The sequence below is a fragment of the Gekko japonicus genome, unplaced genomic scaffold, assembly GCF_001447785.1.
Source record: "Gekko japonicus isolate JY-2015 unplaced genomic scaffold, Gekko_japonicus_V1.1 scaffold152, whole genome shotgun sequence".
NCBI lineage: Eukaryota > Metazoa > Chordata > Lepidosauria > Squamata > Gekkonidae > Gekko > Gekko japonicus.
Window position 1 is genome coordinate 477,385 of NW_015168050.1, and position 25,996 is coordinate 503,380.

Sequence of the window (25,996 nt, forward strand, 5' to 3'; positions counted from 1 at the left end):
GTATCTTGAGAAACAATAGTTCCATCCTTGCAAGCACATGGTCAGCTCACAAAGGAGTCCCTTGTTCTCCCTGGGACAGCATTTCCCAGGTGCAGTTCAACAGTAGAGAGAGAGCAAGAGAAAATCTGACTCTCCTCCAAGGGTCAGACAATTAAGAACCCCAATCTAAGCATAATCAGCTGTGGCCGTCAGCCAATCACGGGTAGACAGGGGGTGTCCAACTTTTGGGTTGTCATGGCAATGGGTGGGGGATAGTCTGGGGAACACCCTCTGCAGTCAGTGATCCCCAAAGTCCAACCCACCTATGGCCTACGTGACACGGGCCCTGTAGCCTGAAAGCAGGCGCCTTGAAGTCTAACTCTTCCACTTAGAGGTGTGAAGAATGTGTGGCTATATGGCATGGCAATTGACCAAATGGTCAGCGATCTGGCTGGCAACAGGAAACAAGGTATCAGAAAACATTCCAAGGGGGGAGGCAGGGGTTTATAGGAATCAATATTTCTATACAACAGGAGTCCCACTTATTCCAGTAATCGCAGAAATAGACGCAGAGACCAGATCTTAGTAAAATGGTTTCTTCACTGGAGGATTTGCACACATACAAATAAACACAATCACTCGCTCAATCAATACAGTATTAAGAAAAATAAATTTTATATGCACCTCCCAGGGTGTATTGGTTCTTTTTGCATAGGATGAGTTTCTTCTAAACATTGTTTCAATTTCTCTTTCCAGTTCTTCCATTGTTCCAACTTTAAGTTGTTCTGTTATATTCTGTATCATTTCTTCTTTTAGGTTTTTCTGAATACTTTCCGGTACATTTTGACATCTTAGAATTAATGCTGCTTTATCCATTTCCATGTTAATCAGGGTTTCTTCCATCTGATCACTTTTTACCCTAAATTCTTGTAATTCTTGATCAATTAACTGCATTCTATCTTCAATCTTGTTATTAACTGATGCTATCTTTAGTATTTCTTGTTTATTCTCTGTTGTTTGCTTTTTGATTTCCTCTGTCTCTATTGTTATTTTTTGTGTTCTTCGATTTTTGTTTGAATCGGTTCTATTTCTTTTTTAATGTAATACTCCTTTGCATTTAATACTCCATTGGGGCAATTTGAATACCTGGTGATGCTGTTTGGGTTGCAAGGGGTGCCTGGGGTTTTCATGAACTTGATCAATGATGTGTTACACAAGCACCTATTCAAGGGGGCCCTTGTTTACTTGGATGATATCTTGATCTATTCCCAAGCTAAGAGTTCCCACGTAGCCCTGGTGAGGGAGGTGCTGCAAACCCTCTATGACCACAAACATTTTGCCAAGTTGTCAAAGTGTGAGTTCCACAAGGAAGAGGTGAATTTCTTGGGCTGCCACATCTCAGAACGGGGCTTGGAAATGGACCTGGCCAAGGTGGCAAATGTGTTGGGGTGGGAACCCCCCACGACTTGGAGGCAACTCCAATCGTTCCTCGGGTTTAAGGATTTTTTATAGACCCTTCATCCCCAATTTCATCCAGGTGTCTCTGCCCCTCACCGACTTTAAGACTAAAGAGAAGGGACCTGACAGGGCGAAACTGGGGGCTCGTCTCACGTGGACAGATGAATGCCAAGAGGCGTTCACAAGGTTGAAGCTGCTGTTCACTTCCGAGCCCATTCTGCATCACCCTGATGAGAAAAAAAATTGTGGTGCAGGTGGATGCGTCGGATGTTGCCATGGGCGGGGCCATTTTGCAACAGGGAGACAATTGGAAGTTGCACCCCCTAGCTTATGTGTCCAAAAAGTTTAACACTACCGAACGGAATTGGGCGGTGTGGGACAAGGAAGCTGCTTTGATCCAGTTAGCCCTCAGCACCTGGTGTCACTGGCTGGAGGGGGCGCAGGTGCCGTTTGAGGTCTGGACTGATCATAAAAACCTGGAGGCTTTGTGCACCCCCCACCATCTGAATGCTAAGCAATTGTGGTGGGCAGAGTTCTCCAAATTCTGGTTCACCCTCCATCATTTCCTGGGGACAGCCAATTTGCTAGCTGACACCCTCTCGCACCTCCCACAACACGCCAGTCAATGGGAGGAGGGAGTGGACTCCATGTTCATGCCCTCCCAGTTGGGAGGGGCGGTGGTGACATAGGTGCAGGCACAGCGAACGGTAAAGGCTGGGATGGACTCATGGGTGGAGCCTTTTCGTGCTGCCCTCACTGATGCCGACAGGGGGGAGGTGGAGGCTGATGGATCACTGACGTTGCATGAAAACAGCTGTTGGTACAAAGGGGATAGACTGTTTGTGCCCCAAAGTTTCTGTGGTGATATCTTACACCTGGGGCAGGAGTCCAAGATTGCGGTACATTAAGGGTTCTTGAAAGCATTGCATCTTCTTCAGAGACAGTTCTGGTGGCCACATATGAGGTGGGATATCTCCCAGTATGTGGACTCGTGCCAAACCTGCCTAATGTTTAAAAAGCGCCCCGGCAAGCCCCCAGGGAAGCTCTGGCTGCTTGAAACCCCCAGCTGGCCATGGGAAGTTATTTCCATGGATTTTATTATGGATTTGCCACCAAGCAAGGGGAAAACAGTTATCTGGGTGGTGGTGGACCTTTTTATTAAACAGGCTCACTGTATACCTTGTAAGCAAGTCCCCTCGGCTAAATCCCTGGCTAAACTGTTCATGACCCATGTGGTACAGTTATATTCCACCCCTTCCAAGATAGTTTCTGACCGGGGCCCTCAGTTTGTTGCCAAATTCTGGAAGGAGCTCTTACAGGTGTTGGGGTGCATCGGGGCCTCAGTAGTGCATATCACCCCGAGACTGATGGGCAAACGGAATGGGTCAATCAAATAGTGGAGCAGTTCCTGCATTGCTTTACTATCAACAAGATTACTGGGTGGATTTGCTCCCCTATGTGGAATACAGTTACAATAACTCCGTCCATAGTTCTACTAAACTGTTCCCTTTCAAAGCACTGTACGGCTATGAGGGAGCCCCCCTCCCGATATCGGGGGCTTCTGCGTGGGCACCGGGAGATTTGAACGATTGGTGGAAAAAGCTGGAAGAGCAGTGGACCCTTATTCATAAGACTTTGACTTGGGCAAAAGAGAAGTACAATCTGTATGCCGACAAGGGGAGGGCACCTGAATGGGACATCAAGTTGGGGGACTCTGTGTATCTCTCACAAAAAAACTGAAGGGCCTCCAACCTTGGAGGAAATTGGGTTGGAAATATGTGGGACCTTTCACCATAGTGTGCAAGATCAATGAGGTGACTGCTGAACTTGATTTGCCTAAGAATCTAAACGGAATTCACCCCATCTTTCATTTCAGTCTCCTCAAACGGGATCCAGGACCAAATGTGTGGAAGCCTCATCCCGCTCCCCCTCCTCCTCTGACAGTGAATGGTGAACCCCATCATGAAGTTGCTTAAATCTTGGACAACAAAATCCGTAGGGGGGTGTTGTTCTATTTGATTCGATGGAAAGATTTCAGCCCCTCCCAAAATGAGTGGGTTCATGAATGCCATGTCAATACCCCTCACCTCATTCGCGCCTTTCACTGCAACTTCCCAGAGAAGCCGGGGAGGGGGGCCTTGGAGGGGCAGGATGTCAGCTTGCTGCCATAGAGGCTGGTATTGGGGGGGGAGCTGCTTGGAATGTTTCAGTTTCTGTTCTCTGGCTGTCTATATGTTCTATGTGCCTGACCTTGGTTCCTAGCTGTATCATCTCTGGGAACGTGGGACCTTTACATTCTGACAGGCCCTATCTTTTATCTTGATTGGTTCCATACCACCCAGTTCCCCCTTTGAACTGTGTATATCCATCCACCCCACACTTTTTGCTTTAGTCTTAACACAGAACTTGAAGTAGAGATGCTCTGTCAATATTGTATCAATAGACCTTCCTTCTGAAGAAGGGAGTTGTTGGTTCTGATTGTTGTAGGAGTCTGACAATGTTGCAAGTATGAAAGGGAAGATGATACCAGAAGCATTTATCCATAGGAACTTGTGATACTTGTGCAAGCACATTCCTTCAAGAGATTGGGCATTCCAAAGTAGGGTTGCCAATGGTGGGTTGGGGAAAACTGGAGATTTTTGGAGTGGAGCCTGAGGAGGGTGAGATTTCGGGAGGGGAGGGAACTCAGCAGGGTATAATGTCATAGTGTCCACTCTCCAAAGCAGCCATTTTTATCAGGGAAACTGATCTATGTTGCCTGGAGTTCAATTGCAGTTCCAGGAGATCTCCAGACACCATCTGGAGGTTGGCAACTGTATTCCAAAGGCAAGGCAGCCTCAGTGAAAATGCCCTGTCTCTAGTTGCTGCCTTCTTAACCTTCGCAGGCAAGGACACAAAGAGCAGGGTTTGGGAGGCAGATCTTAACTGGTGGGCTAGACAGTAAAGGAGGAGATGGTACTTCCAGTACTCCAGTGCCAAACAGTTAAGACCTTAAATGTAACAACCAGCACTGGGCTGGAAAAAAGAGTGAAGCCAGTGAAGATCTTTCTGAGAACCAGGTTGGTGTAATGGTTAAAAGTGGGGGACTCTAATCTGGAGATCCGGGTTTGATTCCCTACTCCTCCACATGCAGCCAGCTGAGTGACGTTGGGTCAGTCACAGTTCCCTCAGAGCAATTCTCTCAAGAGCAGTTCTCTCAGAGCTCTCTCAGGCCCACTTACCTTACAAGGTGTCTGTTGTGGGAAGAAGAAGGGAAGGAGATTGTAAAATACTCTGAGACTCTGAGTGAAGGGTTGGGTATAATTCCTCTTCCTCCTCCTCCTCCTTCATCTTCTTCTTTGTCTTCTTCTTCCGGCACAAAAGGCAATATGGTTCTGATCTCCCAACTACCAGCAGTAGCCTGGCTGCTGCATTTTGTACCAATTGATGTTTCTAGAGATTTTTCAAAGGAAGTCCCCATGTAAACATTTGACAGAAATCTAATCTGAGTGTGATCAGAATATGGCCAGAACACACTTTTCCTACAACAGAAGCAGTTTTGAAGAAAGGCATCTGAAGTACATGCAAAAGTTATGTAACTATTGTCCGTACATACTCACATGCACGCAAATGCACATAGAGTCATACAGCAAGACTCTACATTGCAAGGCATTCTAGCTTTTATAGAAAAACCAGTTAAGCACAAATTAATATTTTATTACAGTGCCATGAGATGATCTGCAGTGTATTACCTAGAGTGGGTTATGCAGTCTTTGTGGATCAGCCATGGCCACTAATCTCATAGTGTAGAAAAGGAATAGACAGGAAGCACAATCATTGGGGAAAGCTGTGAAAATGAAAAAGATTTGCAAAGGGAGCTGAGTTGCTTTTGGCTGGCAGGCTATGGGGACAACCTGCCTCAGATGCCTGGTTTGCATTTCCAGATGTTATTGTTAACCCTGATAGGGGTATCAGAGAGACTGTATGTCCTTGAAGAACACAGTTCAAGTAGGCTTTAATTCATGCTTTTTTTATATTTTTCAAATATACATACAATAGAATTTTTGTACACATATTCTAGTAGAGTCTTATTCAACTTTTTCCCTTATCCATTTATATATCCCTGCCCATCTTTCTTGAAATATCTTGTCATCTTTCCCTTGCAAAATTACTGTTAATTTGTCCATTTCCGCGACTTCCAATAATTTCATAGCTATTTCTTTGAACACCGTTCAAGTAGGCTTTAATTCATGCTTGTGGAGTACGTGTGATCTGGTCCACAAATACACTTTGGCTTCTCTATATTCTCTGATGTCTAATGCTTCCTGCATCATCCCCAGTGTAGTTTTTAGGTTTTGGTGTATAGTATGTGCTTGACCTGCACTGAGCCAGTACACAGCTTTTCAGAGCAAAAGCAGTAGATGCTTGAAATAGCCTTTTCCCTGCAATAATAAAAAAAAGGAGGGAGGGAAACCCACTTCATCACTTGCACACTGGCAAATGAGTTCCTCTTGGTAATGTCTTTGAAGGAAGCTGGAGTCTGAGGCTAATTCAAACTTACAGTGCCACCTGCTGCCAGAGATTTTATCAGTGATTATAATTTGAAAATGGCTGTGATGATTTTTAACTCTCTTTTTAACTCTTGCCAAACTCTGGCCGTGTGGCATGAAGTACAATTCCTGGTGTAGCTGTGAAACCTTATTTATTTATTGTTTTAGTTCAAACAGCTAACTAAAGGAATATTTTCGCTCAAAATAATGCAAGCAAATTAAACTTGTTGGACAACTGTGATTCAAAGGGGAACAAATGGAAGGGTGTTCAATAAAATAAACGTGCTTTTAATGCATTTTGTGTGGCTGGCTCCTCTGCATTGATTGGCAGCAATATACATTTTCAGGAACTATCCTGCAAGAAAGAAGTGCATCAATGGCGTCTAGCTGTGGTTACTGAAGGGAGCCTCCATCTACAGAGGCAGCAAATCTCTATCAGTGCTGAGAGGCGACAGCAGGGAAGGGCATGAGACCACTATGCCCTGCTTGTGTGCCCCCCCCCCCAGGCAGCTGGTTGGCCACTGTGTGAAACAGCATACTGGACTAGGTGGACCACTGGTCTGACCAAGCAGAGCTCTTCTTTTGTTCTTAAGAGATTGCAATAGCCTCTGTACTGACAGCATTTTAATGCTGGCTGTGTGTCAGCTGCTTGTGACTACTCAGTGAGAAAAGGGTACTCTGCATGTGTTCAGTGTCCTCTTTGCTGCTTTCATGTTGAGCAGCTGAGTCATGGCTTACGAAAACAATCAGGGGTTTGGCCCTTTCAAACTCTGACTCGAAGTAAACTTTTCTTGAGGATGAGATTGTGGGATGTCATAAAGTCATATCCAAATAGCTGTATTGTTTCAGTTTTCCTCATCTGAACAATCTAGACCAGAGATGTCAAACATAAGGCCCAGGGGCAGGAACTGGCCTGTGCAAGGCTCTTATGTGGCCCACAAGCAACTAGTGCAAGGGAGGGAACAGGAGACAGCTTGTGGGGAAGTGGGTGGACCCACTCCAAATGTGGCTTCATCATGGCAGAACAACCTTGTCTGCAGCAGCCAAGCAGCGTGGGAGTATCTGCCCAGGGCTGCACTGCTCCAGTCTGCCCATATGGGCTTTCCTTTGCACCCCCTCCCAGCCCATGGGGCCTTGCAGTGAAGATACAACAATTGGGAGCTTACCAGCTGCTGTCCTTTATACAGTTTATATCTCTGGTACCTGGCATTATGTTTTATGGCACACATGGCCCAGCCTGACAAAGGGACATTTATGTCAGATCTGGATCTTGTAACAAATGAGTTTGACACCTCTGATCTAGACATTGCAGGTGCTTCAGACCCAAACACTTGAAAAGACCCACAATGGGCTGCCAAGTCTGTGCTTCTGGCTTCCTGAGTATGAATACAGTCTGAAACAAAAGCTGTCACATGGACATGTTCTGAAAAGGTGACAGTTTGGGTAAAGTATTATAAAGCAGAAGGGAATGTCCATTATGCAATAATGATTGACATGTATAGGATCCAATAGCAAAGAGAGGAAAAAACAATAAGTCTTGCATATATCTCTTGTTGATTCTCATGCATTCTCATGATGCATATGCATGTTCTTTTTGAACAGAGACTACTTGGGAGCGGCCAAGCAGTGTGCCTGGGACCCCAAAGTGCCCTATGAAACAGAAGAACTCCTTGCCTACAGGTATGTGATCTATCAGCAAAAGGCCATGTGCCTTTGATTTCCAGTCAAAAAGCACATGTCCATGCAGGTGCATATAGGCTCAGTTTAGACATCATATGAAACCATGATTTACTTTAATTATGTTTAGTTAGCTCATAGTCACTTAAATTCAGATTTGCCTCAACAAATCTAGTTTCTTTGCCTTCTCGTGGTAGCCTTGGAGGGCATTGCTAGGGAACAACCCAGGATGTCTGCACTCATACATCACGTGATACCATGGTTAAGGCTAATGTGGATTAATAAACTACCTTCAGATCCTGGCTTCAGATCTTGATTTAATGGACTCTAATTAACCATAGTTAGCCCACATTCAGACTGTCGTCACACACACTAAATAATCCACTTTCAATCCATTTTCAGTTGGAAAGTGTACTCAAGGTGGATTCAAAGTGGTTTATTTAATATATGTGACCACAGCCTCAGACAGTCTATCTGTCTGTAGTTAGCATAACTGAACCATGATTTTTCATGATGTCTGAACTGAACCATCTATACGCACACATACATTTTCACTGTTTGGTGTTTTACATTGTATGAAATTCTCTACCAACCAAGTGATAAAGTATCTGTGACTCCTTTGTCATGGAAGTGGTGCTGGCAGGGTAGTTCATGTTAAGTTTTCAGCAGAGAGATGGCTCATGAAGGATTTGTTTGAATTATTTTCCTGCTTCTGTGAGCTGTGTCTTGGCTATGAACAGATTTCTTATAGCCAAAGTGCTGGTCCTTTGAGACCTTACAGCAGTTTTTTAACAGTGAGAGGGGTTAGGTGATAGAAAGCATCGGGGAGTTGAAATGAGACATGGAGCACATCTCACTTTCTCAAATCTAACTGTCCTCCAAACTGCAGGCATTATAAAATACTTGAGAGCTGCAGGGAAAACCCACATGTCATTAAAGAGAAGTGGACTGGGATTTAGGATTGATGCTTTGCCCCTGACACTTCCAGAACCGCCATTTACACCCTGTCTTCCTGCAAGTAATTCTGTTCTCTTAAAATTGGCATTACAGTATAATATTTATTATGAGATGGTACCCTAAAATCAAGGAGGAGCCACACCACAGCCCTGAAAAGGGGGAAAGGGGGGCGCTTTATTTTATAAACCAAAACCAACAAAATGTGGCAAAATTCATATAAATTTGTTTCATACTATGAATAATGCCCGTTGGGGAAATAAATACAACGAACTCCAGAAAGAGACTCTGGGCGGCTACCCTGGCCTTGGGCACTCAGCAACAATTTGCTGTGGCGACCTTAGCAGGGTATAATGACATAGAGCTTACTGTTTTCTCCAGGGGAACTGATCTCTGCCATCTGAAGAGCAGTTGTAATTCTGAGTGATCTCCGGTCCTCCCCAGAGATTGACAACAATGGTTCCCCAGGAAGAAATGGCTGGTTTGGAGGGTGGCGCCTATGGCATTATACCTGTCTGAGGACCCACCCCTCCTTAAATCCCACCCTCTCCAGGCCCCACCCCTCAAATCTCCATGAATTTCCCAATCTAGACTTGGCAACCCTATCTCCTTCCCAGCCAACCATCAACCTACCTTTATCTGTCCCTCTGATTTCAGCTTTCCATGCGCTCCCCACCTGCAGTCTCTACCTAGGAAAAGTACAATCTTTCGTCTCCTCAGTGGAGACCCAAGCAGGAAGAGTAGCAACCTCAGCAGGGTATAATGACTCAAGAGTTCACCCTGCGAAGCAGCCATTTTCTCCAAGGGAACTGATCTCTGCAGCCCTCACCTGGAGAATAGCAGCAATTGTTCCCCAGAAGAAAATAACTGCTTTGGAGGGTGGGCTCTATGGTATTCTATTCAGCTGAGGCCTCTCCCCTCCCCAAACTCTGGCTTCCTTGGACTCCACTACAAAATACCTAAGAATTTCCCAACATGGAGCTGGTAACCCTAGTCAGGACTGGCGCCAATTAGTTCCCCACAAAGGCCTTGAAAGGCTTCCTGCCTTTGCCTTTTTACTGACAGAACCAAGCTTGGTTGCCTAGCAACAGCCACTGAGGGAAAGGTTAGTCCCACAGAAGCCAAGCAAGAGAAGTGTCTTTGTCAGGAGACACAGCCATTTTGGCAGTTTATTCTGTGAGGGAAGTGTGTTCAGGTGGCAGTGGGTGGGGAAGAAGAGCAGACCCAGCACCCAGCCAATGGCATGTGAGTACTCTTGATTGGCTAATGGAGCACACAACCCAGCCAATGGGAGAGCTGGAAATGGCCATCGCATTAGGGCAATTATATATATCTGATGTAGAAAAATTTATAATAAAATTGTGACTAAACCAATCTCTGACATGGGGGTGTATATATTATTTGAGATGTTTTGAAATTGTAAGGAAATTTTATACAAGAGAATAGGTTGGTCAAGCATCAAACCACAACAGAAGAAAAGGAAGGAGATGTACAAAATATGGACCTGGCATGTGTGACTGAGAGCTGGGTGCAGGAGGGCAAAATAGTCACAACCAGTCCTCCATCAGTCCTGGACCAAACAACTCAGTCCTCCATCAGTCCTGGACCAATGGGCAAGGGGTGGCAGCACTTATCTGAGAGACTTTCTCCTTCAGGGCTCTCCCCACACCAAAAATAGCTGGCATTGATTGTGTAGGCCTGGCATGGAATGCTGAGAAGAGTTTGTCTATCTGGCTGGTGTACCGACTGCCTAATGCACCAGCAGATCCCCTTTCACACCTACTGGCAGCATGCCCATAGCTACAGTGGGACTTTTGGGGTCTCCATCCCCCTTTTTAACTGCAGAGCCCCACAAGAATTTCTCTTCTAAATGTCCCCCCCCAATCATTTTAAAACATTGTTTTAAAGGTGTGCACTCCTTTAAACAGAATGGGGTGCTGCAGTTGACTAATTCCTGCACTGAACAAGGGGGTTGGAGTAGGTGACCTCTAAGATCCCTTCTAACTCTGTGTCAAGAAACTGGTCTCCTTTAAGAGAGTTTTTCTGCCTAAGTGTTAGCTTTCTTGACTATAGAAGTCATCACCCCCACCTACCAGCTTGTTATCAGAATTGTTGCTTAGGCTGGCAGAAGTAATTAACTTGCAGCAGCTGAGAACTGTCATTTTGCAATTTAGAGATCTATCCTGGTAACAACTTTCTATTGGCTAAATAGTTAAGAACACATGTAGAATAGACAGCTTGAGAAGACGTAGAGAGAGAATAGACTGCCTTGAATCTCTCTTCAACTTCTACCCTGCTGCTATGCTTCCAGAGACTCTGCTCATCAGGAAAACCAGTTGAGATGCCAGAGCTACGCACCTGATAGGAAAAGTAGTGAGTAGAATAGCCAGCTAGATTTTTTTGTTTGGATTTGCATTCCTTGCTGAACTTTATACATTCCCCTATCGATGTGTTGTTTGTCCATTGTTTTTGTAAATAAAGTTTGAAGTATTTTTATACAAATTGGAGTGAGTTTACTGGCCAAACTCAGAAAAGTATTTCCAGTGCCATGTTTACCATCTACCAGAAAATATACCCACGCACCCCCCAATCAGCCTGCTATTGTCACACTCTGGGGCTAAGATTTGCAGAAGCCTCTATGCTTTGATTTTAAAAGGCTTGATTCCACAGTAGCTGACTCATAATCCTCAGAATTCTGGGTTTTCTTTCTGCACTGAGAACTTCAGCCCCATCAGAAAAAAAATTGCTCCACGAGCCATGAAATCTTGGCTATGGGCCTGGCTGGTAGCAGTATCAGGCTGGGCATCAGAACACCCAGGCTATTAGTTCTGGGGGACTTCAGTGTCCATGCTGATGATGCTGCCTCCTCACAGGTGATGGACCTTGTGTCATCCATGGCAGCATTACTACTCTCCCAGTTTGTATCAGCACCCATTCATCAAGCAGGTCATACACTGGATTTGATTTTTGGGATGGGGATGAATGTGGATCTGGAAGCCATTGATGTGGTACCGTGATCAGACCTCTTTTCCCTGAAAGCTTGTCTGACCATCCCAGCCCCTCCTTATTTAGGCAGCAAGCCGATTTTTGCTTGTCTGCAGAGACTAATGGATCCAATTGATTTCCAAAATGCTCTGCAGGATCCTATGCCCCCTGGTGGTTCATTGGATGACCTGGTGGAGGATTGGCATAGCCGACTTTCTGAAGCCATGGACAAAATTGTTCCCCGATGTTACCCTAAGTGGTTGTGAGGTTCTCCTGAGTTTGTTGGGGAATTAACCAAGAAACCCAAACAGTGTGGGAAGTGCTAAGCGGGCAGGATCTCCACCTATGTTTATGGGGATTTCCCCCCCAGTGGAACTTTCAAAATGAACTAGGCCATGATTAATGGAATGTTTTTTATTAAAAAGAATTAAAGAATAAAATCAAAACATATTAAAGAGCACTCTATGAACACACATATAAGTTCAGCAAATAAAGGTGGTAGCTTTATAGATAGAGACAAAGAAGGAAAATTATTCTATGGGACTATATTTATATATCCTAGGAACAAATATCTGAGAAGGAGGATGAACAAAATGAACCAGCGTCTCACTCCAGGCAGGGTACACAACCTTTGGTTGGGGGTGTAAGTTAGTGGACATCCAGACACACACACACATTACTGAACAAAGTGTGTCTGGTTACACCTCCTGAGCATAACATGATTGCTCCTAGGACACTTCTGTGATGGTGTGAATGAAACAATGTTGTCTGAACCAGGAAACTTCATAACGTTCCCAGGAACTGCAAGTGCAATAAAACCTTTATGTGAAATGTCTGTTGTGTTTGGTGACCTATAGTTGCCAGGACAAGACAACTATCACACAAAGGATTATGGGATTAAAATGGTTTTTACTAGGTTTTTACTTAGGAGGGTCAGGTAGGAAAAGATCAGGCAAGGTAGGGAGTTCATTAAATTTACTGTCCTTTTCTGAGAAAATCAATCTTTGACCTTGATGGAGTTAAAGAGGGAAGAGAACTGCCAAAAACCAGACCTTTGCACCTTTTAGGATCAGTTTCCAGACATGCCTCTGGTCAATATTCAATGACACACATTCCATGTGACTGTAGGAGGGGGGGGTAGCTGACCGTTGTTTCTGGTGGGCCCTGGCGACTCCAGAGCGGCCCTGCAATGCCCCGGAAGCAATGTTCGACAGCACCCCGGAGAAGCTGTCGTTTCTCCTGCTGCAGGTATGCAAGTTCTTACGTGATTGGGGCCCCACTTTCACCACTGATGAACATTGTGTGGATTTTATAGGGTCACACCTCTGGAACCGGGTGGCCAACTGGTTCTTGGGTCTCCACAACATCTGGGGCCCAGAACTCTGAGATGTGAATGTCTTCATGTGGGCTCTCCGACACTAATACGAAGACCCCCTGGAGCTAGAGAAAGAGTGCACCCGCTTGAGAGGTCTACGCCAGGGTGGGTGCTTTGTGTGGAAGTACTCTGACGAGTTCAAAGACACACTGCAAAGCTCCAGGGGTGGCCCGAAGAAGTCCTCATCAAGTTTTACCGGACAGGGTTGAACCATTCAATTCTGGATCGGGCCCTGGCCCAGGGCAACCCTCTAACCCTGAATGGGTGGATACAGATAGCCTGCGAGGTGGATAACCACTCCAACCTTTTGTGGATGTACCAGCCCCGGCGGCAGCAGAACAATGGGGGATGAAACCCAAGACAAGAGAAGCAGTCAGAGAGCAATGGATGTGACAGGGCCTGTGCCTAAGATGTGGGGCCTCAAGGCACTTTGTGGCCACCTGCCCTCTCAACAAGAGCCCTGGGATGGGTAGCTGAGTGAGTGCAAGACCTCCAAAAAAAGAGCCCAAGTCGCAAGGGGCACAGATGAAGCAACCCAAAGTGCTTCAAGCAGGGGAGTGGGGAGAGTCTGACAGTACCTCCTCCAGCAGAGATGAGGCAACATTCCAGCAGGAAAAGATTGGGACCTGTTGTGAAGGGTGCAACCTGGCAGGTCTGAGGATCCCACGTGCAAAGTTCAGTGAGAACCTCTCCCCCTTTGTTCTTTGTAACTGTGACTGTAATAAACCCTGAACAGGGCACCCAGATACAGGTAAGAACTCTGATTGACTCTGGGTGTGCCTGGGATTTGTCATCTAGAACGCCAAGGGGATTTAAACCGAGCTCCTTCTTTTCTGGTCCATAATAACTCCAGATATGTAATGAAAATGGCTAAATACCTGACTTATCTTGATGTGCCACCCTATAGAAGAGCTCTTACCCTGGCTCGTTCTGTGGCTGTTCCCTCTAAAGTTTTAGAAGGAAAATATAGAAAGATACCATATGAAGACAGGTGCTGCCCATGCTTTATGGGAGAAGCGGAATCAATGTTCCACATGTTCTTTCACTGTCCTTTTCATCAGGTTTATAGGGATAAGCTTATTGCCCCCCTCTTAGACAAACCAGCACTTGATGCAGATAGTGCTGATCTAGAGAGACTTTTGATAGAGGAAAATCAGCAGATCTTCAGACAAATAGCAAAATTCTGCTTGCAACTGGTAAAATTTCACAATAAGAAGCAGATCAATTAGAATCCTCATTTACTCTTTTGCATGACTCATAAATAGTTTAGTTTTAAACATCTTATAATTATTTTGATATAATGTACTGTTAAACTTTTCCCCTTTTAACATTTTAATGGTTTTAAGGTTATATGTTTATTTTTAGAGCTGAAAGCTAATTTGCTTGTATTTAACAAACATGTTAAATGGTCTTTGACCATAAATAAATAAATAAATACATCAGTCCAGCATTAGTCTCCGGGGTAGGGGTACCCATCCAAGTATTGCTGGAACCTTTAATTTTCACACAGATGGATGGGTCCTCAATGAAGGAGGCATGCAAGTATCAAACTGTGCCTGTGGTGATGGGGATGGGTCCTCATTGTGAGCAACACCCATTCATCACTAACCCTGCTGCAAAATTCTCAATGGTGCTAGGCAACCCCTGGCTCTGAGATCATGATCCATATGTTCAGTGGAGGGGGGGGCTGCACTTCCCAGACTCCTGATGCAAAGCTTATGGATGGAATCCCAAGTGGGGGGAGGTGCCAGTCCCCGTTCCAGAGTGTGTTTGCTTGGCGCAGGGAGAGCTCGATCTCATCCCTCCTGAGTACAAAGACTTGGCTAGAGTGTTCAAAGAGAACTTTTGCACGACTCATAAATAGCTTTAAAGGCCAATATTGATTGTTGGGCTCCTATACTGGCTAATCTTTTCACTTTTGTCGATCAATCAGGTCAAATTCCAACTGAATGGGGTCTTTCCAAGGTTATATCTTTTTTTAGAGATGAAAGCTAATTTGCTTCTATTTAACAAACATGTTAAATGGTCTTTGACCATAAAAAAATAAATAAATACATCAGTCCAGCATTAGTCTCCGGGGTAGGGGTACCCATCCAAGTATTGCTGGAACCTTTAATTTTCACACAGATGGATGGGTCCTCAATGAAGGAGGCATGCAAGTATCAAACTGTGCCTGTGGTGATGGGGATGGGTCCTCATTGTGAGCAACACCCATTCATCACTAACCCTGCTGCAAAATTCTCAATGGTGCTAGGCAACCCCTGGCTCTGAGATCATGATCCATATGTTCAGTGGAGGGGGGGGCTGCACTTCCCAGACTCCTGATGCAAAGCTTATGGATGGAATCCCAAGTGGGGGGAGGTGCCAGTCCCCGTTCCAGAGCATGTTTGCTTGGTGCAGGAAGAACTCAATCTCATCCCTCCTGAGTACAAAGACTTGGCTAGAGTGCTTGAAGAGGAAGAGGCAGACGAGCTCCCCCCACCCTCCCCGCACCGAAAGTTGGACTATGTTATAGAAATTTTGCCAGGACACAAAATGTCCAAAGGAAAGTTCTACGCATTGAGCCCAGCTGAGAAAGAGGAACTGTGCAGGTTTTTTATTTTATTTATTTATTTATTTTATTCAATTTATACCCTGCCCTCCCTGCCAAGGCAGGCTCAGGGCGGCTTCCATAAAATGCATATATAAATTAAAACCCATCATAAAAACAACCAAAAGCCATAAACCATAAACAAATCAGTTATCCTAAAGTGCTGGAACAGTACTCAGATAAAGTGTGAGAGCAGAGAATTTCAGATTTAACAATACTCCATAGGTGGCAATAATAATGATGTTCCTGCACCAGCTCCATTGATCTCCTTATATCATCTATAGCACAGGTGGGCTATAGATGGTGAGGCCAGGGCATAGAGATACTCCTCGGCAATGTTCCCTTTAAGCATGAACTTAATCAATGAAGTGTTACACAAGCATTTATTCAAGGGGGCACTAGTTCTAGATGATATCTTGCGCTATTCAAAAGTTAAAGACTTGCATGTAAAGTTGGTCAGGGAGGTGCTCCAAACACTTTATAAGCACTGGCTCTTCATCAAGCTCTTCGTGTGAGTTTCATAAGGATGAACTGGATTTCCTGGGATATCGGATTTCAGGGGAGGGACTGGGCATGGACCCCCATGAAGTGCAGGACATTGTGGGGTGGGAGACTAATTGAACCCGGTGCCAGCTCCAATAATTCCTTGGGTTCACTAATTTCTACTGTGCATTCATCCCAAATTTCGCCCAGGTGGTTTTGCCCCTTACTGAGGGGAAAGGTCCCAACAGTAGCATGCCAAGTACCAAGCTGGAATACCAGCAGGCATTTGAAAGGCTCAAGGAGCTGTTTACCTCTAAGCCCATTTCACACCGTCCTGACAAAAACAAGCCGTTTGTGATCCAAGTCAATGCCTCTTATGTGGCGATGGGATCCTACAACAGGGGGAGGATGGAAAGCTCCACCCCCTGGCGTATGTGTCTAAGACATTTTCCCTTACGGAGTGTAATTGGGCTACTTGGGATAAGCAGCAGGACCAGGAGGAGCACAGTAAAATTGGGAGAGGGTGTTGCTCAAATAGCCCCTGGCTAGCTACAACCCTGATCAGAGAGGACTCTTATGTTTCCCACTGGGATAAACTTGCTGAGCAATAACTACAGATCCTCAATCTTTCCTTGGATTCCCTTTATTTGGTTACCAGACAGCCAGCAGAATGATCAACAAATGTCTATTTAAGTACGATTGTAACAGTACGATATGTAGAGCATGACATGTTTATTCTACTCCATTTGTTGGTATTCTTCCATGAGCAGAGATCCTGCCATTTCTGGCCAGCCACGTGTTGGAACTGGAAAGGTTGGCCACATCACCCAAGCCTGCCATTCCAAGGGAAATCAGAGGTGACCGACAGGAGCCCCAGCATCTGTGCACACAGCAGAACTACAAACCACCACCGTCCAGCAGCAACATGTACTGAAGTTGCCCCAGGACACCCCCGATAAAATTACAGTGACTGTCTTGATCGAGGGAAACCCCTGCAAGATGGAGCTAGACATGGGGTCCTCCAGCTCCATAATCTTGAGGGACACCTTTAGGAGGCTCTGTCCAAGGGGAGGGCTCACCTTAGGCCAGTTGGTTTCACCCCACGGGACTTCCAACAGAATGAGGTGGCTGTGAGAGGGGTGGGCAAGTTCTGGGTGCAGTACTAGAATTTTGATGGACTTTTGGACTTGGTGGTGGTGGGAGGCAGTCACACAAGTCTCTTAGGACTAGACTGGTTCGTGCCCCTGGGGTTCCAATTAACTGGGGTGCGCTACATGGCCATGAAAGACTTCCAGCGAGTGTGCAACGAGTTCCCAGCCTTCTTTGATGGGATGCTCGGTCGCTATACCGAACCCCCCGTTTCACTCTAGCTCAGCCCAGAGGGACAGCCCATACGGCTAAAGGTCAGGTGTATCCTGTTCGCGCTGAAGCCAAAAATAGATGAGGAGCTGGATCAGTTAGTGGGCCAAGGGGTTTTGGAGCCAGTTCTGCATGCACTCTGGGGAACCCCGATTGTGACGCCCATTAAACCCAACGGGGACGTCCACATCTGTGCGGATTACAAATGCACCATCAACAAAGCACTGCAGGTCCCAGTAGTCAGTCACATCTTGGCCTCTCTGGCAGGTGCCAAGGTATTCAGAAAGTTGGATTTGGCCCAGGCCTACCAGCAGCTGCCTGTAGATGATGCGACCCCAGACCATAGTAATGCACAGGGTGTGTTCTGGGTGTGGCGGCTGCAGTTCGGGGTCAGTGTAGCCCCAGGAATCTTCCAGAATCTCATGGACTCTCTCCTCAAAGGAATTCCCGGGGTCCAACCCTTCTTTGACGACATTCTAATCTCCGCCCCCATGGAAGAGGATTTCACCAGTAGACTGTGCACCATCCTGCAGCAATTCCAATTGGCATGTCTCAAGGTGAAGCAGGAAAAGTGTCTCCTTGGGGGTTCTGTGGGTTGAGTTTCTGGGGTTCTCCGTTTATGCTCCTTCACCAACCTTCAAGCCAGAACTCCAGGCCTTCTTGGGGCTCCTGAACTTTTATCATTCCTTCCTGCCCCATAAAGCTGTGCTCGCAGAACCACTTCACCACCTCCTCGACAAGAAAGCCTCGTGGATCTGTGGCCCAAAATAAGCCACTGCATTCAGGGCAGTCAAGGAGCTGCTCACTTCCAATGCTGTCCTGGCCCACTTCGATGAGACGCTGCCCGTCACCCTCGCTTGTGACGCTTCCCCCTATGGTGTCGGCACTGTCCTTGGACACCAGCTGCCGAATAGCAGGGAGGGCCCTGTGTCTTACTACTCCTGCACCCTTTCATCTGCCAAGTGCAACTATGTGCAAATGGACAAAGAGGCACTGGCTATCATTGCAGGGGTGAAGAAATTCCATGATTACCTTTACGGGCGACCATTCACCATCGGGGCAGACCACAACCCCTGCTGGGTCCGCTGGGTCCGGATCACCAGACGCTATAGATGCCCTCACCTCAGGTACTGTGTTCCTCCATCTTCCTGGTGGGATACTTCCTGGTGGGAGGAGGGACACCCTCCTCCACTGTCCAGGGAAGGTGATGGGGTATGCCAACACCCTCACCTGCCTGCTGCTCCACTCCTGTGATCCTGACCCGGCTCTCATGCGCCAGATCCTGCTGATGGAGGAGCTCCCCGACCGCCCTCTGCAGGCTCCAGATGTTTCCCGCCACACCACAAAGGACTGGGTCCTCTCCCACATTTTGGACTGGGTGGGGAGGGGCTGGCCCACCAGCTGGGTCGGCCTGGAACTTGCAGCATTCTCATCCTGCTGGGATGAGTTATCAGCCCACAAGGGGTGCCTACTGTGGGGAAGCCAGCAAGTGCTGTCAGCCCTGCATGAGACTCACCCAGGAATTGTGCGGATGAAGGCACTTACCTGGAGTTACATGTGGTGGCCTGGTATGGACAGTGAGATAGAGGCCTGGGTCAAGTGCTGCCAGGCCTGCCAAGAAACCCGACCAGTACCACCCTGGGCACCCGGGCAGCAGTGGGAGTCCACCCAAAAACCTTGGTCCCAGGTACATTTGGATTTTGCTGACCCCTTCCAAGTGCAAATATTCTTCCTCTTGGTAGACTCATACACCAAGTGGCTGGAGTTTGTGCCTGTCACCTACACCTCCTCCAAAGCAGCAATCCATGCCCTCAGACGGATCATCAGCATGCATGGCCTGCCTGACACAGTAGTGACGGACAATGGGACAGCCTTCACCTCGGGGGAGTTCCAGGAATTTATGGGCCGCTACCTCATCCGGCACGTCCGCTCCCTTTCACCCAGCCACCAATGGACAAGCGGAGAGGATGGTGTGGAGCATGAAGGAGTCCCTCTGGCAGATCATCCACGGAGACTAGGACCATAGACTCGCGGCCTTCCTTTTCAGCCACGAGGTGACCCCGAGCGCTACCACAGGACACAGCTCAGCCAAACTTCTCATGGGCAGGGGTCTAACCACCTGCCTGGACAGGATGCACCCAGATCAAGCGCTGGAGAATTGCCCATCGCCAGAGAGCCAGGAAGCACCCAGAGGATTTTTCCCTGGTGACTCTGTCTATGCAAGGAACTTTCCCAGCGGTCCTGCCTGGATTCCTGCCAAGGTCATCTGAGTTACCGGTCCCTTGTCATACAAGGTATCGACTGAAGATGGTCAGGTCCTTCGTAGCCACATAGACCAGCTCCACTGCCGTCTCCTCCCAGCAGAGCCAGAGTTGCCGCTAGCAGTCGTGGAAGACAGTGATGCGGGACTGCTGCAACCACAGGAACCAGAGACCGCAAAGGAGTTCCTGTTCGACAGCGCATAGCCAGACCGTCAAGGTGATGAAGCAGCTGATCAAGAGGCCACGCCAGCCCTTCAGCTTTCCACTAGCACCACGCCAGCAATGGTGGTCCAAAGCCCAGGTCCAGAGACCGCAACCCTTCAGATAGAGCCGTGACGTTCAATCAGAGAATGACGCAAACCGGTATACCTAAGAGACTTTGTGTGTTAAGGTGCTTTAGAACTTAGGGGGGAGGGGTGTTGTGTATTGAGCCAGAGTCATCCCTGAACTATTACCTGGATCTGGTTGAGCTTGTTTCTCCCAAACAATAGGTTACTAGGATCCTGGAATAGACCAATAGAGAAACAGTGTTATGTAAATAGCCTATAATTAGGAGTGGGGTATGGTGATTGCATGCTTAAAAACAGGGCAGCTGCCCTGGTGTTTGTCTTGTAGTGTTCCTGAAATCACTTAATAAAGTATTGCTATTTTACTGGAATGCGTCCAGAACCCAGTATTTAACATGACTGTTCCTCATTATAGGCATGCTTTATGTTGACATGCCTTAATGCCCTACCATCTAGAGTACTGCTAGGGAGGTATTAAGATAGCATACTCTGATAGAGTATGCAACTGTGGTGCAGGTAGTGTAGACAACCTGTATCACATGACCTTTGAGTGCAACCATTTTTCTGAGCCTCCAAATCTTTTAATTCTTCCTTTGCTCCAAAATATCGATCATATGGAGACATTACCTCTTGTATTAGAAGAAAATGGCAGCCCTACCACTCTTTTAGCTGCAAAATGTTATGCATCTGTGATAGAGTTCTGCAGCCATTCAAATGGTGTCTAGCTTTTTCTAAATTTTAGTACTCTGCATAAAACTAATAAGTTAAGAAGCAGTAAGAGGTAGTAAGTAAGTAATAAAAACATACAGCCATACAAGCAAACACATACACACACAACTAGGGAGGAGGGCCAATAAGAGTTACTGGGGGTATGCAAAAAAAAAGTCTTCACCTGTTGACAGGAGTCAGTAACAGAAGAATCTCCCTGGGGTGGGAGTTACAAATTTCCAGTGCCTTAACTGAGAATTCTCTTTCTTGTTTGCTATCTGCCTAGCCTTATATGGTGAGGGCACCAGACTGGTTCCTTCCCCTTCCCCAACCAGCATGAAAACTTCTAATATGCACTGAGGTGCTTCTGCGAAAAATCCTATGAAGAGTTAGAGAACAGTTTGAGTCATTGCAAGCTGCTGTTCAATGAACTGGGTTTGTTTACGGTTGTGACTGAGGAGAGAGCTGCTGGGAAGGTGGAAGAGCATTCCAAAGGCAAGGGGCAGCTTCCAAAGTAGCTTATAACCAATTTAGCCTTCAAGTTTTGGAAGGTTATTCTTATATATATTCTTAAGGTCCTTAAGGTTATTCTTTGACCTTACAAAGAAATAAAGCAGGCGGGGTCTACGGCACAACAATGGTGGACTCCTTTCCCATTCCTCCGGTAAGGCACACCGCACAGCTGTGGAGGGGAGGGGTGCCGCTGGATCGGCACCTCCACGGGGGGTCAGGGAGACCCCTCAGGCCATAGGGCTTTTGAGGGTGAGCCTCTTTTCCTGCTATCTGCAGGGAAATTGAGGCTGCCCTCCGCCCTGACGTCACTCCCCCCGCTGTCTGCATCCTCTTAGCGAGGCACAAGCTGTGACGACCCAGTCAAGCGCAGGAGATCTGGCGAAGGAGCAATTACGAGCGTGGTCAGGATAAAGACCAACAATGAACTGTGAGTTAAAATGAGCGAACTGTAAATAGAAATCCCCCCCCCGAAACCTCTTGAGCGATTGGAATCGTGCTGAGAGAGGGATGCCTCTCTGATGCATTTACATAAGCGGAGGGGGGGAGAGAGACAGAGACAATTGTAAATGGATACTTTGAAGCAAGAATCTCCCCCCCGAAACCTCTTGAGCGATCGGAATCGTGCTGAGAGAGGGATGCCTGTCTGATGCATTTACATAAGCGGAAGGGGGGAGAGAGAGAGACGTGACTGCAAATGTATACTTTGGAAGGACTTTATAAGCGTATAAGCCTGTTGTGGGAGATATCCATGAGCATCTAAGCGATTAAACAGCATATAAGTGATTTTCAGAGCCGGGGAAAAAACGATTTTATATTGAAAATAAAGTGTTAAAATGGCGGACACTTAAAAAAAAGTCAGCGAAAACAACTCCAAGAAGAAGGGAAGTGAACGCTATAGAACTCATAGCGGAAGCCACCAAGCCGATTCTGGAGGAACTTGTTGGTATTAACCACCAGCTTGCCAAGATAAATCAACAACTCGTGTCCCGGCAGCTGCAGTTGGCAACAATAGCAGAAAAAATGGAACAGAGGGCTGTCAAAGCAAAAGAGATGGACACTAAAACTAACAGCGATCTCAAAGAGACAAGGAGGAAAAGCATGAGAGAAATAGAAGATTACAAGGACTTAATTCCTTCCTTGCAGGTGTCTTCAGAAAGTGTCATCTTAAACCCAGATGATAGAAAAGAGTTTGAATCTGCCCCCAAGTACAAGAAGCCTGGGCCCCGAGGATGAGACCAAAGAGGAAGAAGCTGAAGATCAGCGGTTTTATCCCTTTGGAGACAGAGGAAGACTGGGCTGCAGAATTTCGAGTGAACATCTAAGAAGCCATCAAGATTTTAGAGAGAATTGCCTTTATGAAGCGAGCTGTAGGAGATGCTCTGGGGGTCTTCCAATAACAAGTAATAAACTAACATATAAGCTTAGAAAAACAGGATCTCACAAAGTATATTGTTTATTAACAGCTTTTTTATTACTAGCTGTAGTTTAACAGGGTAATGATCGCCTACTCTTGGGTTTTTAGTATAGTGTGGGTTACTTTTCTTTCTCCCTAGTGTAGTTCCCCCCACTTTTTTTTCTTTGTAGTTTGTATAGTATTATATATATAAAAAAATCCCCTCCGGGGGCTTTAAAAAAAAAGAAAAAAGAAATAAAGCAGATAAACTCCCATGGGGAAAAAGAAACATCAATAAACTCTCATGGGGCAAAAGAAACATCAAAGAGTCCTTTCAGACCACCACTTTCAGACTAAGTCGCTAAGCAACTCCATTTGGATGACCTTATTTCATGGACAGAGGCAATAAATGACCTTTCAAATTTTACTTCTTCAAATAAATATGCAATTTTAGAGATAAAATATAATACTCAGTTATCTCGAGAAAATCCTTCTACTCCAGTTACAGAACTACCTGCAAAAGGAAAATGCCATAAATTCACAACCCCCCAATACATAGAAAGTCACAACCCCCCCCAACACAAAGAAAGGGTATTGAGGATCTACAGAGTTTTACAAAAAGCTATTTATTAGACCTCATTGAGGACCACTGTCTCCACACAGGACAAACGCTTTTAGCTATTTTCCAGAAATTAAATTCTATATCTCACAAACTTGATTTATTCCAAAAAAAATCCTCCCCATGAGTTCCAGTTAAAATTCGAACTCTCCCCTTCATCAGAGATTAAAATAGTCATCTGAGGGGACAAACCAAAAGAGCAGAGGTACAAAATCAGACTTGAACCATTGAGGTATTAGCATGGTGAGGGCACCTGAAGGAAGGCCTCTGAAAATGACTGGAGTGGATGGGTAGGTTCATATGGGAGAAGATGGTCCTTTTTTTTTTTTTTTCAAATAATTTTTTTTAAATTTTTAAAATATGAATACAACAAAAAAATAAAATTGTCTAAAGGCTTTACAGGTCAGTACTTGCACCTTGAATTGGGCCTATAAGCAAATTGTGAGCAAGTGTAGGGGGAACAAGACTGGAGTGATATGGTTCCTATGATCCAGGTTTCACCAAGGCCTGTTCCAATAGCCACTTTTTAACTGGTATATTCAAATTAAGAGCATTTCTCTCTTTGATTTTTTTATGCATTTGGTAATGTGAGTATCTGCAAAGTGTGTTTCATTCAGATTTCCTGAATCTATGGTATAGTGGTTTGGAATGTAACACCTGTTGAGTCATGCCAGGTTAATCTTCTTTACCTTGACAGTGAGCTGCAGAGGCTGTAAATGCAATGTCTTTTTCTATTGAACTATACCACCTCTTCACCTTAAGCCATGTATCTCTTCTTTACAGTGAACGGATATCATATACCAGGATCCTTGGTATCTCAAGTAGAACCAAGCCACATGAGTCTTCAGAAAGTCAACAGTGACTCTCAGGTGAGCCCAGATGATATTTTTGGATGCAGAGGGAGGTTATTCTGTAAATCTATTTAGAAATATCACTGGTAGATACTTCCAATTGGAGGAAGGATTGGAAACGGTCTTTTTCAAAGTTCAGGTTTAATTTAATGATAATTTTTAAATCTAATTTATATATTATGTTTTATTGTAATTATGTGTTGATTTTGTGTAAGCCATCCTTGGCTGGGAGGGTGGGGTAAAAATTCAATAATGTATTTTATTTATTTATTTATTTATTTATTTAATTTATTTGGCTTCTATCCTGCCCACCCTGCCACAGCAGGATTGGGGTGGCTCAGAACATTATTACAGATAAAACAATTTCTCAGCTAAGATTACAATAAATTAAATCTAAAAAAATACATAAAGTGCTAGCAATGGCATAGAACATGGCAGGAGTCCACAATCAATTAGTGCATGGTCTGGGTCATGTCAGCAAGGCATAGGCTATTCAGTGATGTTAATGATATTATTGATGTTATTAAGATATTTATGGTATTGGGGCCAGGGCATCAGATGGTTGCAGCAGTTTCTTAATCAATCAGTCAATCAATCAATAATAAAATTATTTTATATCTGATTTCAAGTTAGTGCTCTGGCGTTTAAGACCCGTGTATTCCTGAGCGGTCTCTTTCTTCTTGTCTCTTTGTTTGATTTTTTATATCTGGGAAGTTCTTATTAATTCTAATAATCTTTTAATCATTCTGTGATAATCTTGTAGTCTGGAGTTCTACAGTCTGGTGAAGAAAGGTACAGATCTCTTTTCATTTAAAGGATTAAGTGGAATTAATTGTTTTTTCTATTTGCAGTTCACAGTTTTTCTATTCAGTTCCACTGAGCATTCTTTTATATTATGAGACACTAGTCTTTTTTAGTTAGGCAGTTTTTACAAACTGTTCTAGGATTTTTACAAGATGCCATTTAAGTCTTTTCTCTTATAATTCAAAGAAAAAATCCCCTCATCATCCTCCCCAACAAAGCATACTGAAATAATGCTAATAAACAGGAGGCATGACAGTTCTCTAACATAAAGTTCTCTGTGCTGGGTAGATTTTTAGATCAGAACTTCCTGTAAATTTTCTTAGTGCTTTATACCTGTTTCATGCAATACAGTAATAATGTCAAAGAATGTCTTATCTTCCCAGTATTCATGATGCCTGCACTGGAACCTGTTGGGTAATCTGGTTTCCTCAGTCCATAAACCAAGTGGTCATCCTGACTTGATCTTTGCCAGTAGCATTCCCAGGCTGTAGCCTAACATTCCTAGTAGCTTATGGCTGTTTTGATGGGGTTTTTTAAACACTACTGCAATGTCCTTAAGCAATTGTTTCAGAGCTCTGTAGCACATCTAAAAAAATAAACCATGGCCCCGGTCACACGGGCAGGAAAATGCGGGAGGGGGGAGCGTGGCTGTTTGCCCCAGTGCAAAATAATGCGCGGTTGCGTGATCAGACATCCCCTCGAGGTCCCGTCACGGTCCCATGGTTAGGGGGAGGTGCCGATCACAGGACGCGGCAAAGAAGCGGCGCGGCAAACGGGGCTGTGTTTTAAACTGAAGTGTGTACATGCGCCGTTGGGTGCTTGTGCGCATCCTGTGGAGAGTTGGAAAAAAACCTTTTCGCATGCCATACCCCACCCCCACCTACGAACCCCCTGCCTGCTCCATGGCCTTTCCCTTGAGCCCTCGCGTCGTTGTCACGCCCCCCCCTCGCCCCGGCACTCGTGCTTTGCCCAGGAAGTGATGCCGTTGCTCATTCCAGGAAGGTGCCGGGGGGCTGGCTGGTGCGAAGCTCTCTCTCCCCCTCCCCCACAATGACTCGTCTGCTCTTCTTTCCTCTTCATTGCGCTAGAAGAGAACGGCGCTGCTGGGAAGGGAACACCAGGGTGGGGTGGGGGGGACACACCTTTTTGCGAGGGGACATGGGCGGGCGCT

At 45.6% G+C, this 25,996-nt stretch overlaps 1 protein-coding gene across 1 annotated transcript in view; it reads left to right on the plus strand.

The window, feature by feature from the left end:
* Positions 1–25,996, plus strand: part of GAS7 (growth arrest specific 7) — a 251,864-nt gene that overhangs the window by 144,988 nt on the left and 80,880 nt on the right. Inside the window, exons 3-4 of the mRNA XM_015414339.1 lie at positions 7,569–7,646; positions 23,954–24,039. Of these exons, the coding sequence (XP_015269825.1) occupies positions 7,569–7,646; positions 23,954–24,039 (164 nt within the window). The remainder of the gene's footprint in view (positions 1–7,568; positions 7,647–23,953; positions 24,040–25,996) is intronic.